Source organism: Protopterus annectens, chromosome 3.part0, assembly GCF_019279795.1.
Source record: "Protopterus annectens isolate FY-2018-M chromosome 3.part0, PAN1.0, whole genome shotgun sequence".
NCBI lineage: Eukaryota > Metazoa > Chordata > Ceratodontiformes > Protopteridae > Protopterus > Protopterus annectens.
The window spans coordinates 563,324,178-563,340,341 of NC_056731.1; the positions used below are offsets into that span (position 1 = coordinate 563,324,178).

General features: G+C 36.1%; 1 protein-coding gene across 1 annotated transcript in view; it reads right to left on the reverse strand.

The window, feature by feature from the left end:
• The window catches only part of CNTNAP2 (contactin associated protein 2), a 7,772,136-nt gene that overhangs the window by 3,723,925 nt on the left and 4,032,047 nt on the right, over positions 1 to 16,164 (reverse strand). Inside the window, exon 10 of the mRNA XM_044064985.1 lies at positions 6,999 to 7,105. Coding sequence (XP_043920920.1) covers positions 6,999 to 7,105 — 107 coding nt within the window. The remainder of the gene's footprint in view (positions 1 to 6,998; positions 7,106 to 16,164) is intronic.

A 16,164-nucleotide genomic window follows, 5' to 3' on the forward strand; every position in this document is an offset into this window, starting at 1 on the left:
GTTTTTTTTGGATAAGAAACATTTTTTTTGGGGGGCACACATATAGATTTTACTTTTTTCATGTTACTTGGTTATTTTATAAAAGCTGAATATATATAATTATAACTTATAATTGCAGGGAAAGAGAAGTGGTTTTTGAGTGCTGCTTTTTTCTTATCTTTGATTTTTGATACTTGATTTTGTAATCTATTTAAAAGTAATATTATTTTTTTTGCCTCACAACCTTTTGTTTCCATCTAGATATTATTAAGTAAGCTATGCAGCAGTGCATGCAATGCATTGAAATATTATTTATCTTCTTATTTTTGTTTTGTCTTGATTGGACTTTTCATAATGATGTTTGCCACCCATTAATAGCGGATTAGTTTTGTGTTTTTTTTTGTGGTTTTGTGCATCTGGTTCCTTTCCACCCCCCCCCCTCCCCCCCCCACCACCATCAGCCCTCTCCCCCAGCCCCTGTGATTTGAAGTCACCAGCCGCCACTGGTTTGCACCAGTATGTACCATTATAGTTTATGGTTTTCTTATTGATTTACTTTTTGCCGAGCAGTTGTTTGTTGATTTATTGATGGTCCTTTTGGTGGCGGGAAATTATATGGATGAATCCATTGCTATTATGATTTTTTTTTTCAGATATTTTGACTTCCAGACAATTTCATTCAGTGAGTGGGTGTCATGTGATTACTGAGGTTGCCTATTTTACAAGTAGGGGCTTGTGTGTGTGTGTGTGTGTGTGTGTGTGTGTGTGTGTGTGTGTGTGTGTGTGTGTGTGTGTGTGTGTGTAAGAGAGGGAGATTTAATATGCATACTGAATATAATTTTGCAAATGGAATTCTTGCTTAAACATGCCCCTCTTTTTGGGCAACTAGACTTGAGTAACTAATATTAGCTCTTAGCCATCTGGCTAGGAAAGGTTAGTATGTGGATTTTCCATCTGGTTTGATGAAGGCTATGCTACTTACCCAAGGATTACATTTATGGCTATCCATCCAGCCATCGTGTTGCTGAACTACATTGTTTGATAATGAGAGGAGCTTTTTACAGAAGTTGAAGGTTTTTGTGTCAAGAACCTGTCCATAAAAAGTGGCTTGTTTATGTTGCAGTGAAGGCTGTGGTCTTTGTAGTGAGCGTTTTAAGTATAACCAGTATTTCTGAGGTAGAGGAAGTCTCTTAAGGCAGGATCTTTCTTAGCCTGGAAAGCAAGCCAATGATGAAATTTATAGGGGCCAGTGAGAGACAGAGGAAAGCAAGAAGCTTTTTAGTCTGTTTGGATAACTACGTGAACTTAGTCCTTTGAACTTTTTTGTCAGAAATGGTTGTAGTCTTCCTTTTGGCAGGGTGTTTTGCTGAGGCACATGCCAAAAGGGGCAATGCACTCAATAATGGCTCTTGTAAAGGAAGAATACAGGGATGTTATGACCTCCTTGTCCCTGGATGAGATACCCTTACTAATGAAGTGGGCCATGTAAAAAGCTTTCCTTACAACGGAGACAACATGGTGGTCAAAAGTCAGGTTTCTATCAACCTGGGTGCCCAAGTACCATATGACTTATTGCGTGCTTACAACGTTGTTATTAATGTGATCATTTGTGGGGACATCACTCAAAGGGGATGATGATGCATTTTTTGGCATTTAGCTTGAGGCCATATTTCCAGCACCAGTTATTTGTTTGGGTGAGACCCTCTTGTAGCTTATTCAGAATTGTTTTATTAAGTCAGTAATATGAATTCTTTACTTTATTGCAAATTTGTTGGGTTATTTTTGTGGATTATAGTATTGTAGGACTGCTGATGTTGACATTTTACATAGTTGGACTGCTGGAATGGTTTTCCCAGTGAGAAATGCTAGTGCTGTAGTGAATATATGTTTACTGGTAAAAAAAAAAATATATATATATATATATATCTATATATATATATATATATATATATATATATATATATATATATAGATATAGATATATTAACTAAGATGATAGAGTTAACTGTTAGATTAGAGAATTACAATTATAATGAGAATTAGAATTTTAAGGCAAATATTAGGCATTTATTACATTTATTCATTGTTCAAATGCACCTACAGTACAGCCAGGAGGTCGACTGTGGTCTTCCGGTGCAATGAAAGAGTTAACTATATGGTATATTTTATATGCGGCCCTAAGACCATTTCTGTTCACTCAATGCGGCCCTAGCAAGCCAAAAGGTTGGACACCCCTGCCGGGTTAGCACATGGTCAGATAAATTCCTATAAAGAAATCTGTAGTCAGAACCTTCGTCAGTTTTTCTGCTTTTATGCTGTAATGACTTTTAATTATCTATAGTGAGTATTATTTTTGGTTTGATTTCAAAAAGTTTAAAACAAGATTACAATTTTCTATAACATATGGCAAGTTCATTGGTAAAGCTACAATGTTAATCATATAAAGATGTTTCAGTCCTTCATGTGAAAACATTAACAAACAATTCCTGCTTATTTGAGTTAAATGTACATCAATTTTTCTTTTAGCTGATCTCAGTTGTTCTTTCTGTACTCTATATAGTTGCTAGATATCTTTCTAGATATAGCAGTGGTAAAAGTACTTGAACAAATTCTGACTCATATATTGGCTATCATTTGCTCATTGAATACATATATACATATATCCACCCCCAACACACACACAGACATATATTTATATACATATACATGCATTTTATATTTATTTATTTGTATTTGTTTACCTAGAAGGTCCACTGGGCTACAGTGAGCCTATTTTAAGTGGAGCCCTGGAGAGAAAAGCTCCGCAGTTTAATGAACAATACACAATATAATAATGACAGTACATAATCTTACAATATACAATACATAACATACAATACAGTAAAGTACATTAATATGAACAGTCTAATACAGTAGGAGGGTGCAGATGACCATTAGAGTGAGAGTACGGTATTACCATAGAGTATTAAGGATATAGTGGTTTACACAATTAGTATATAAGTATAATTACTGGTAAGCGATTAACACTTATGAAGTTATAAGCTTGACTATAGGTGATAAATATAGCAGAGAGTGCCATCAGTATAGTTAAATAGTAGTTAAGAGATAGGAAGAGTTATGTAAGAGTAGTGATCAAATGAAGGTGAGGTAGTATAGAGTCAGGTTTTAGGAAGTGCCATTTTTGCACATGTGCACTGCCAGATAAAGCAAAGGTGTTGCCTTAGGGACTTTTTAAAGTGAGCTGGATTTCTAGTAGTCCTAAGTGATAGTGGGAGGGTATTCCATTGTTTAGAAATAGTACAAGAGTAGAGCAGCTGACCAGCTGAGAGGTTTGTTTTTTCAACATTCAGGAGGACTTGGTTTCAGATTGGCGAGGTCTATTGGGATGGCACAGAGTACGTAAAGAAGAAAGGGCAGAGCAATCTAATGGTTTGTATATAAATTTGTGTGCAGTGGTTAATTGTAAATATGTAAGATAATGTTTAAGTTCTAGTCAATATAGTTGGCATAATGAGGAACAATGGTGTGATGAAAATGTTGCATTGGTTACAGATTTAGCAATTTTATTATAGCATGTACCTAGTTGGGATTTCAAAGAGGAGTATATATCGGTAAGGAGAAGGGTACCATATAGTAGAGATGATCAGAAAGGAAGAGGCTGGGGACAGTTTTGTGCAGTTTGTTGAGGAAGTACTTGTGTCTATAGAGGACGTCCAATTTTTGATATGTTTATTTTTATATTAATGTGAATATGCAGGTCAAAAGTTAGGTTTTCATCTATGATGACACCTATTAGTTTTGTATTTGGAACAACTTCAATGATAGTGTAATTTTAGGAATGAATAGTAAATCCATTCTTGTTTAGGGTAGTGGGGTTTTTTAGGGGTAAATAGCAGGAGTTCAGTTTTGTTGGGGTTTAGGGTGAGATCCAAGTTTCAGTAGAAGTGAAGGCATGTTGGGTGAGCTGTTGCAGTTCTGATATGGACTTGACAGTGCAGATGATGGTAGTCATCTGCGTCTTGGATGACGGTACCTTGAGTAAGACTGTGGTGAAAGTTGTTTACGAAAATGCTAAATAAAAGATGGGGGCAAGAATGGATCCTTGGGGAACACCTGTGGTTGTATTAAGAAATTTTGAGAAAGAATGTTGCCACTTGGTGGACTGTTGCCTATTTCTGAGGTACTCTGAGAACCAGTTTAGAGTTGGGGGTAGGATACCTAAGTTAGAAAGTTTAGTGAGAAGAAGGGGCTGGGAGACCATATAAAAGGCCTTAGAAAGGTCAAGAAATAGCGAATTAACAATTTTACCGGTGTCTCCGGCCTAATTAACTGTGTCCATGAAGGAGATAAGAGCTGTAGTAGTACTTTGATCAGGCCTAACACCATGCTGAGTAGGAGAAAGGATTTGGTTATGAAGCAGATAATTAAGAAGCTGAGTGTGAATGTATTTTTCTAATATTTTAGAGATGGGTGAAAGGATAGGACAGAGAACATATGCTTTTTTCCAGATTGTAGGTGCATAGGGCTCCTGAATAGATTAAGAAGTATGCTGATAGGATAAGCAATAGATATGGCTGATATTTGTAGGAATCCTGCAGGTAAGTTGTCAGGCGCATTGGTGCCAGTTTAAGAGGAATTTTTTTTATAGTAGAGGTTGATGTATGTGAGAAAGAAAATCTGGGTAGTGAGGGATTAGCAGTATTTTGTGAAGATGGATATGTGGGGGTGAGGTTTATTTGTGGAAAGGTGGCAGTGAGGTTAGCTATGATATTAATGAAATATGAGTTAAAGAGTGAGGCTATTTCAGTGAGTGTTTTATCCCGATCTGGAGAAGGATTATTATTTGAGCCTGGATATAGTAAGGAATTGATTGCACTCCACAATTTTTGGGGGATTTGCTTATGTTTGTTTTGTAGATTAACGTAGTCTTTTTTTATTTTTTATCACTAGACATTTTACTTGCTTATGTAGTTGTTTATATTGTGTGAGGTCAAAGGACCAGGTTCCGTAATTTGCAGTCTACTAAGAAAAACTATCAGTAAGGTAGCAGTCCTGACTCAGGTAAAATTATGAAGTACTAGTAAAAAGTCCATTAACTTAAAGGAGTGTAGCTTATGTAGAGGTAGAGAGACTGGAAAAAGGCAGGAAATCAAATAAATGCTGATAACTAAAGTTAGACCAGCATAAACTGCATGACAGCACAAAATAATGTAGAGGAAAAAAGTCTGAAAGGTGGGAGGGATGAGAAGTAGACGAGAAGGGGGGGGGTCTGAAAAACTTGTAAGTTATAGGAGAAACAATATATTACAATTTTCTATTCCTAGTATAAGAGTCTAGTGCAGGTTTAAGAAAGGTTAGACAGAAATATGGAGGGGGGGGGTAGAATACCAAAAGGCCCAGTGGTGTGCTGTGCTTAACAAAAGAAGCAGAACTTAGAAAATACATCCATACATACATACATATATATATATATATATATATATATATATATATATATATATATATATATATATTTACACACACACACATATACTGTGTGTGTGTGTGTATATATATATATATATATATATATATATATATATATATATATATATATATATACTGTATATCTATATCTATATATATATATCTATCTATATATATATATATATATATATATATATATATATATATATATATATTATACACACACACACACACACACACACACATACATAAATAGACAGACAAACACATACACACACACACACACACACACACACACACACACACACACACACACATATATATATATATATATATATATATATATATATATATATATAGGGGTCCCCTTCGAATGGTCGACATTTTACAATGTCGACATTCATATGGCCAAAACGATATGACCAACATTTGAAATGTCGACCATGTGGAACCGGCATCTCCCTACAGCGTGGAATGGAAAGATTTCCACTTCTCTACTGTATTGCAATCTCGGAGTTGGAATATTTAAGTTCTGGGGGGTGTGGTGGGCGGAACCCCCTATGGGGGGGGTGCAGGGGGCGAAGCCCCCCTGCTAGCAGCATTAATTTAAGTTATTGTTTTTTTTTTTATGTTCTACTTGTATGGTCGACATTTCAAATGTCGATCATATGGTCTTGGCGATATGAATTTCAACATTGTGAAATGTTGACCATATCAAGTGGACCCATATATATATATATATATATATATATATATATATATATATATATATATATATATATATATATATATACATATATATACCATGTATATTTATCATTCTGAGAAATTGTATATAATTATTGACAATATTACTATGTTATTGATATTTATGAAATGTACTTCTTTAAGAACAGCAACATATGTCATCACTGTGTGCTCAAATAAAGGGATTGAGTGTAATAGTATGGTAAAAAACAACACACTTTGTCACTGTAGGTTAAAATAAACAGACTTCCAACACAATTTTTCTGTTCCAAATTTTGTAACATCCCCCATCACACATAACAGTATATTTCATTACTTGTATTCGGCTTCATAGCTAGCCTTGAAAAACTGTGCTTCTTCGAATAGAGCAATTAGTTGCTATGGCTATGAGTCTGGCCAGAATAAGGAACAATGAGTTCAGGATAGTATGGGTAAATACCTTCAAGAGCATGGAGTCTTTGTACATAACTGTGATGCTTACAAAGAAGATGAAAATACAGACCACTTGGTTTTTTTCAGTTTCCACATGTATAAAGTATTGTTTGCCAATATTTACAGCAATAACTATATTTTGATACAGAGCATCTCAATTTCTTACCCTAGATAGGTTTCAAAAATGGAACAGCAATATGCATGTGAAACTATTAGGTGCCATTGTCAATAATAGTGAAACTGAACATACCAAAGACAGATTGCTGAAAAAAGAACATTACTGATGCTTTCTGTTTAAAGTCTTTTAGGGAAGCATTATTATGGAGGGCTTCAAGGCAATGTGGCATGCTACAGTAAAACAGACTCTCACTTACAGTTGTGGCAGGTAGCACCAGAGTATCCTGTCCCATCGCAGCTGCATCGGAAGGTGTCCCATGTCTGAGTACACTTGCCACCATGTTCACAGTGATTGGGCACACATCTATTAGGAAAAGAGGAGGGGAGACACCAATCAATTCAAAGATTAATATGCAGCTCTCTCATGCATCTACATAATGCATCGCATCAACAGCCAGCTGTGTTAGTACAATAATTAATCCTTGTTGCTTTCAGTAGATTAATGAGACTCCAATGTAATTTGCCAGCTGTAAAAAAGATGATGTATTGCTGGTCTTGTATGATCTTTTCTCAGAACAAACAGTACATATAAATTTAGACAACATAGCATATTAGCTGTTAATGAGCCCCTGTTTAATATAAATATATTCTCACATTATCTCAAGCTGTTTGTAACTAAATTAGTGCTACATCCACAAATATCAAGCTAAGTGTTTGTCTATGTACTGTGCTTGTTTATTTTAGTGTGATTTCTAGGGTAAAGTGAAATAACAAGACAAGCAATTCTCACATGTTCATCTAATGCCAGATCTGTTATTTCTAACAGCTTCTCAGTCATTTTGTTTTAAAATTAATCAAATCAGACAGTCCTAAGTGAAGGCATTTATTTGATTTTATAGCTACTGCTGAGACCCAAAATGCTGCCAGTGTATTTTATGCTGCCAGAGGGAGAAATGGGAGAATACAAAACACAGGATCAGAAATTTCACACCAAGGTTTTCATTATATTTCATTCAAATGTTTCTGACTATTCTGAACCACTTAGTTCCTAAATTTTGTAACAGCATAGGATTTTTTAATGTTTTTTTTTCCATTGCTTCTGTAGACTGCAAATAAAACCTGTAGTTGTTGTGTCTTTCGGCTTTTTCCCGGTTACGGGTTGCCACAGCGGAACTCCGGTCCGCTAATGATTGGCAGTAGATTTTTACGTGCCAAGTTGCCAGCTCTGACGCACAACCTTCAATGAAGGTATGCCCATTCACGCATGTCTCTACACAGAAGACGGTCTAGCTGACAATCGAACAGGACAACGTCATACTCTGAGGTGACAACGTTACCGCAGCACCACCACCGCAACCTGTAGCCTGCATTAATAATGCAGCTACTACATTCCATGATAATTTGCTCCTTATTAGCACATGAACTTTCTCTTTTAATCTCTTTCGTTTGCTAAATAACTAGGTCATTTACACCTCTACAACTCACAGTAGAGTTCAGTACCTTTCTCAGGTACTTAGTAAGTATATCCTTTATTAGAGAAGTTAATTCAATCAAATTAACTTGTCATGTGCAGCATGACAGGCTCAGAATCTATACATATAAAGAGGCTGCTGAAGTTTCATGTTATGATTCCAGAAACTGTACATGTAGATATTGCCACAGAAGTCCCAGTTAATTACTGATGTGTTTACTGGGAATGTCAGAAAACTATTATGGTCTATCTATACCAATAGTCTGGATACATTTTTGGGGAGCAAACTATACATCTAGAATCTATATCAGATCTAAACTGATGAATGCAATGATCTGATTCAATGATAGGTAGCCTAGTATCAAATATATTTTATAAATGTATACTAAGGATGGAGAATCAAAAGTGTAGGAGACATGATATAAGTTAGGAATTTATCCTTTATCTGTAAATGATATAAATTAAAGGATGAGCTTTGTACTCAAGTTTCTTCCATCCTGCATATAAAAAGTCAGCATGTGAAGAAAGCCTGCCAGTTTGCCTCATGAGAACACAGAAGTTCTAGGTTATGCATAATGATCAGAACTACATTTTAAGTGAGCATGTATACATGTGAATGCGTACACAAACATGTGTGAGTGTGTATGTATGTGTGTGTGTGTGTGTGTGTGTGTGTGTGTGTGTGTGTGTGTGTGCGCGCGGACGCGCGCGCATGTGTCTGTGCATGTGCATAAGTATCTGCCTGGGGGTATACAAGGTTGCTTTACCATCCCTGAAGTAGCTTGTGCTGGGCCACACAGGACACGTCATGTAACACTACTGGAAACACTGACACTCACTCATCTGAAATTAACCTGGTTACAGCCAGCAAATATTAATTTTCTGCAAGCAGGCTAGGTTCCTGTACAAGCCCCACAATTCTTGGCAATTAATTCAATGCCCCCCTATCAGCAACATCCCCAGCTCTCTTTTGCTTTGACATAACACAGTGACTGAATATAACTCCTACTCTGTGCCAAACATATAATAAATGTGATTTCGAACCATATTTGTGATGACTTTATTAATGCAGTTTCATCTCTCATGAAGGTCCAGTTGTACAGTGAGAAAATATTTTAATAACTTTGATCTTGTAATGAACCTCCAGTACAGTTTGTTCCCCTCATTTATTTCTCAGTTATACTCGCAGCTGTTAAGTCTACTGTTCTCATTCTGTGCTTTCAGAAAATGCTTGTAAGCATTTGTACTGTCACTCATCAGTTCCTTTTGTCAACAATTCTGAGTTCATTCTTAGGACTCCAAATGTCAGTCAAAACTAAAACTGAAGTATTATACATGTGTTTAAGCTTAAGCCTGAAGCATGGCATAGATGATCTCTTCTAGTCAGGGAAACAACAATTACATTTGCCTGCTGGTGAAAAAGAGGACCACAAAGCATCATGGGAGGGGATGGCTGAATCTGTAGTCCAGATGTGAGAGTTTAATTTATACTTCAAACAGGTGTTGGGAAAGTACTACCAAATATCTTATAGTCTGACTAAATCATGAAAATAAAAAATGGGATTACGAACTACTTTTATCCTGCTTAGAAGAATTAAAACAGTGTTAAGAGAATCTAAAGAGAAGGAAAGAGTTGTGCTATGGAAGTGAAAGCTATAGTGATTATGTCTATCACAGAGGTTCATTTATTTATTTTTTTTAACATTTGTTAGAAAAGTAGGTAGGCAGGTTGGTCTGAGGACCCATTTCAACTATGACCTGGGCAAACTAGACAAGTAGAGACTACAGAGAGAAAGACACAGCTAAAATATATACAGTACAATATTATACAGATAATTACATTTGCAGGTACAAATAGACAAATAAAATGCATTACTGCAATCTAAAGAGTGAGGTAACATACAGATGTAAACATGCATATATCACTTTCCTAAGCATGAATGAGAAATAAGCATAACATAAAGGTTATTAATGTCTTAGTTGCACAATAGATGTATAAGACACAACCATGCATAACAAGGCATTCTGGTAAAAAAATAATTATAGGTGAAGAAGAAGAATTTGAATTAACATGTTGTGCATGGTGGAATAGAGGTTAACTTGCACCTCTGTAGTAGATACATTTGGTTTCTTTGAGTAGCTGGGAATGTAGAGAGGTTTTGTGTGATGTGAGATTTTCAGTTCAGTTAATATCTTCAGCAGGCAGGGCCTAATTTTGAGATGGCTGATTTACAACTGGAAAGGATGAATTGTGGCTTATTCGGTTGAAGAGAGTTAGAATTCAGAATTGGGAAGAAGTTTTGACGTACTGTATAGTTTGTTGAGAGGAAGATGAGGACAGCAACTGAAATTTAGATGTTTGAAGGAGAGTGCGTTAATGAGTAATGAAGTTACCATTGGTAGGCAGTGTTTTATTTAGGGTAATTCAGTAATATTTAGGTTTGCAGGGAAGGTGATCTAATAAGCAACCCATATAAGCAGTATATTTATGGCAATGGAACACCTGGCTTCCTAAGTAAGCATATGGGAGATTCTGTAATGTAGTTTTAGTTGAGCTAATAGTATATGTATTTTGGTTTCAATATATCTATGGAATAAGAGGTGTTAATCAAAAGGAAGAAGGTACCACAGGCTCAGTAATGGTGATGTGTTTTTGGGTATTGTAACTTCTACTGCTTACCAAACAGATGCTTTTGAGCTCACCAAAATCCCCATGCCAGTACACCTAGCTTCTAGTGAAAATTATTAAGAAAAAAAATTAGATGATGGGTTCATTGTGTGGTTGTTTATTGGCTTGGGATTCACACGGTTCTTGGTCTGGTTCACAGCTGGCTAAGTATCTGGACTGCTATAAGTAATTAACAGGATAAGTCATCTATCTCTCTTCCTTCCCATGTAGCCCTCAAAGCTGCTCAACTAATTAAACAGAAAACTAGTAATCCTTTCTCCTTACAGGCATGCACACTATCACCACCACCTTCAGTTCAGTCATCACACCTACCCAGCTGTTGGCATTCATGCTCAGCCTGAGCTTTATCCCCTTGCAGACTATGCTACCATTGTCACTTCTCCAAAATCTCTGTCTACTATAAATGTAAATGCATTCTCTGCTATATGCAGGAGCGGCCTAAGGTCAATTGGTGCCCTAGGCAAAAGGACTCCATGGCAACCCCCACCACACCACCCGGTGCCCCCATCCTGGTCTACCTACACCAAATAAATACTGGAAAAGTCCCCCTGCTAGAGTGGCGCCATAGGCGGCCACCTAGTTGGCCTATGCCTAAGGCCGGCTATGGCTATATGCTCTACTCTCCACTCTATATTTCTTTGAAGAACAGTTGATGTAATTGTCAAGCTACCTACATTCATCTTCAATCTATCCCTCACCTAAGGAATTGTTCTCCCAAGAGTAAAACATGCCACCATCTCCTCTCTTAAATATTCCCTCCCAAAACTCTGAAATATTTTAGAGCTTTCTCTAGCCTATGTCCAATGGCTAAATTATCTGGGAAAAGAACTATACAAGCAAATTCTCAAACATATAAAGAGGTGTGACCTTTTTCTTCAGGCAGACAACATGGATTCAAAAATGGGTTTAGCACTACCGCTGCCATTTTAACACTCACAGACTGAGTCTACAGCAACACTAATATAGGACTAATTACAGCCAGAGCTTTCACGATCATGAATGAGGGCTTTTGAAATGTTAACCCACAGTTTGCTTGTTACCAAATTTAGAGAAATTTAACTTTTGTGATAATATAATTAAATGGTTTCAAAGTTACCTAAAAATAGAACATATAAAGTTTTTGCCAACAACCATATTATTCTGGCATCCTCAACAGCAGTGACCCTCAAGGCTCAGTATTAAGTCCATTCTCTATTCATTAAAAAACTCACTGAAGGCCTCCAACAAATAGATCTCACATCGTAAACTTATGATATCCACCCAATACAATAAATGCCCCTCACAAATGAGATTCAACAGACCTTCTTGGATCTGTGAATCAACCATGAAAATAAAGAAAGAAAGAAAGAAAGAAAGAAAGAAAGAAAGAAAGAAAGAAAGAAAGAAAGAAAGAACTCACAAACTACCTGACCTTCCAAACATTATAGTTCAGATACCCAACATAGTTTTATTTTGTTTGTGACAGAATACAGAAAACAAGGGTTTATTCTAGACCCCCTCATTATCTTTCTCTGCAAACACTGATAACATAGTTACTAAAACACTATAAAGCTTGAATAAATCTGCTCCATCAATCTGCTCACATTGTCCTTGTTAAAAATATCTTTGTCCTCAAACTGGTACATGGGTTTTACTGCTAATCTTTCACTCTACTTGTATTAGTCATGGAATACAAATAGCAGAAAATAAAATGTGTCAATTTGCTCAAACAGCAGATGTGTACTCTCAGCTATGTCGCTTACTAAATCAACTCAGTTTGTTCCCAGAAACTGAACGATCAACATTCCTTGTAGGCATACAACTACATAAAATACTAAAAGAGTATTACCACCCACCTATGAAAAGAAACCTTCCTTTAAGAAAACCAGACTACTGCTTAAGATACACCACAATGAAAGCAATCCCCCTCAGCCAAAAGAATTATCGGACAGCATGTTTTCTCCAGACTAGTTTCAGCTTTATGGAATAATACCCACACCAAAACAAAGGGCTTACACTTCCTTCCAAAATTCAAGACAATACTGTCTGAGCATCTCGATCACGAAACTTCATGTAAATGCTTTAAAGATAATGACGAAAATATGCAACCCAAATTTTCCCTCACAAATTATTTTCTACTGCTGGAGTCTCAGAAATGTATTTACTGCAGAAATTATTTTCTATGACTATAGGAGTTAAAAATGTATTTACCTTTACTGGTATATAATTTTATAAATCCTAACAATTCATGTTTGCACACTAGCTGCTCTAATCTGTAACAGCTGTCTTGATGAAATATTTGTCGATATCTAGGTACTTCAGAACAGGGCCAGGAGGTGGAATCCCTTTGGTAAAACCATGCTGCATATCACAGTGCTGTACTCTTTAACTATTCTAAGAATTTGTGAACACTCCTGTTTGTTAAACCTGCTTTAATTGATAACAGCTAGTTATAACTCTATCTCATTTCAGTTGTGGGGTCAAGCATTTTTGCTATGCACTGCACCCTTTACCTATCATGTGAAACTCTATCTATGTTTTCATGTATTTCAGCAGCTGTACGGCATGCCAGTTTTTTGTAACTGTAAAGATTCTTTCCAACGAGGCATCCTATCCATTTACCCAGTCATAAATAAATACCACCTTCAGTTACTCAATCATAAATAAATACTACCTTCACATCTAATGCCTGCTTTGTGATAGGCAGCATGGTTTTATCAAAGGAATTCCAACTCCTGGCCCTTCCTAAAGTACATAGAGATCAACAAACTTGGCAAACCAGTCATATTTGGCCTCACAATGAAATATAATACAAGGAGATGTTCTTCAGTTCTGCACACACTATGCACACATAATTGAAGAAAGGCTAGTCACTGTATGCTTGTTTAACTTTATGTTTGAAAGAATATCACATTGAGTCAAAGTGAAATGCTATGCTTTCAGATAATGGTCCTGTCATCAAAATGATGCTGCAAGGATTCATTATGTCATTAGCGACAGTAAAGACTGTGTCAGGTATCAAAAGCAATCATTTAGTATAGTATGTAAATGCTGTTCTGCCATTATGTTCATCCGTGGACTACTAAATTGCTCAATAGTAACTTGATGGCTAACAGACATTGAAGCCTGTTTCTTATTGGCTGAAAGATGGTTCAGAGTCCAGGGGTTTCTTCTTAATACGTTGGCAAAATATTACTGTTTGAGGATGAGAATATTAGAGATGACAGAACCCCTTGTTTGTCTCTGTTACTAAGACCAGTTATTGGTCCAAAACTGTTTTCATAGCATTGTACAAATTCACAAATCAATCAAATATTAGTGGCCTTATATTAGACACACCATTACTTTATTAGTGAGGGTTGATAGTGGGTAATGCAGGGCACAAGCCTGCTAGTTCTAATGTTTAACTGTTTTGAGACACTGTTTAGTGGTATCCTAAAACTTAAATCCACTATTTCAGAATTGCAGGTTTTATTGGTGGTGATATCACAAAAGAAGCTATAATCAATTTTGTAGGTATTACAGGTCTCTCTTTCTGCAGCTATATTAATATCTGTATGACTCTGTATTGAGGTATAAAGATTTAAGAGCTTGTAGCCATCAGAACCTTTTGGTACTTAATTTCCTCAACCAGAAAACGAAAGTAGACATGCAGCATTTATGATCTTCATTCTTTACAAATCTATAGACTTCAATGAACATTGACACATTTGAGTCAGAGAGAAAGAAAGGGTTACATGCTAGTGTACACTCATACCAGGAAAGGCAATGGCTGCCATTCTTATTTACTATACTACTCAACAGGGCCTCATTCAACATACCTGCCTTCAAAACTACTGGCTGAAACTTAGTAGTTGTTGAACATGGTGCTTTAGTAATACAGTTGTCTGCTTATATTATGCTTATATTGTCTAGCTGCACTCATTTTAAAACTTAAGTTTTAATTCACACAGTTCTATACATAATGCAAAGAAAGAACAAATAAAAAACGTAGACATCACACTCCACTAATTAAAAAAATATATGTAGAAAGGTATTTGTCTCAAAAATATGATTATTAGTTTCTTTTTTATCAGAAATTACATGAAGTGATTCTAGGTCTAGATTCAATAAAGCCTACACTGAGTGTATACAATATGTATTTAAGAACATCCCTACCACATTTTTGGGCTTTCTAATCACTCAGAAAGATAAATGTACATGTAGTCTACACGTTGTGGTAGCCTTTATGAATCCCTGTCATTATTTAAAGCTTCAAGAATACCAGTAGGAAAACTAAAATTAGGAAGAATGTGTGCATTATGCCACTGATATCTGTTCACTCAGAATGGTGTGCGCTTAGTGTAGGTGTTATTGAATCCATGAGTCTGTTTCTATTTTGAGAGAAGAACTGTCTGACTGCAATAAACAAGAAAAGCTACTGATGCAGTTCTAGAAATTATATAAAATTCAGCTAACTACCCAAACTGATGTTCTACAATATTGCTTTGAAATATGATTATTTGCTCCCCCATGCATCAGAGTCGTGCATCACTTGTAACACTGCAGCCCTAAGCTAGGTAAACAGGAGTGGGAGAAACAAGCATCCATTGCTGTTACCTTCTTCCCACTATTCAGAAGCAGGTAGGTCAGCTGAAGTATGGCTAGGAATAAGAAGGCAGGAGAGCAAGCCGACAGGAGCAGTACAAGGAATGATAAACAATTAGCCACGTCTTGACTGTCCAAGAGTCACTTCAAGATGGTTGCAAGCACGGATGACTGATAAGAAAACATGAGACAAAAGTATACCTAGTGACAAGTAGAGGGAACACTGACATATAGTTTCATAGGTAGATGTCAAAAGATTGAAATAAAGGTAATTATTTACTATTAACTCATTCAAGCCTATAAAGCCTTCTTTGTATACTTCCAGTTTCCACCCATAGATCTTATGGCATCCAGAATTTTTTTGCATCTGGCTTCATTTTCTAAGTGACTTTCCTGCTAGCGCTAGGCATTATTAAAAAGTGCAAGGGGTCATTAACAAAATGAACATTAAGATTGTTAATTTTTGGATGCCCTAAGTAGAGAAATTAATCACTGGTCATCACTTATTATTCACATTTTCAATATTTATGTTTATATTTTCACAACTGAGAGCCCTACATACTACTGAGAGTTATGGCGAGATATGTCATGATAGAAAACAGGAAAATTCATTGTCAATGTCCATTTATATCACACTAAACCTGATATATTGCTTGTTGGTTGTTTGTTAGTAATTACGAAAATAAACAATATTTTT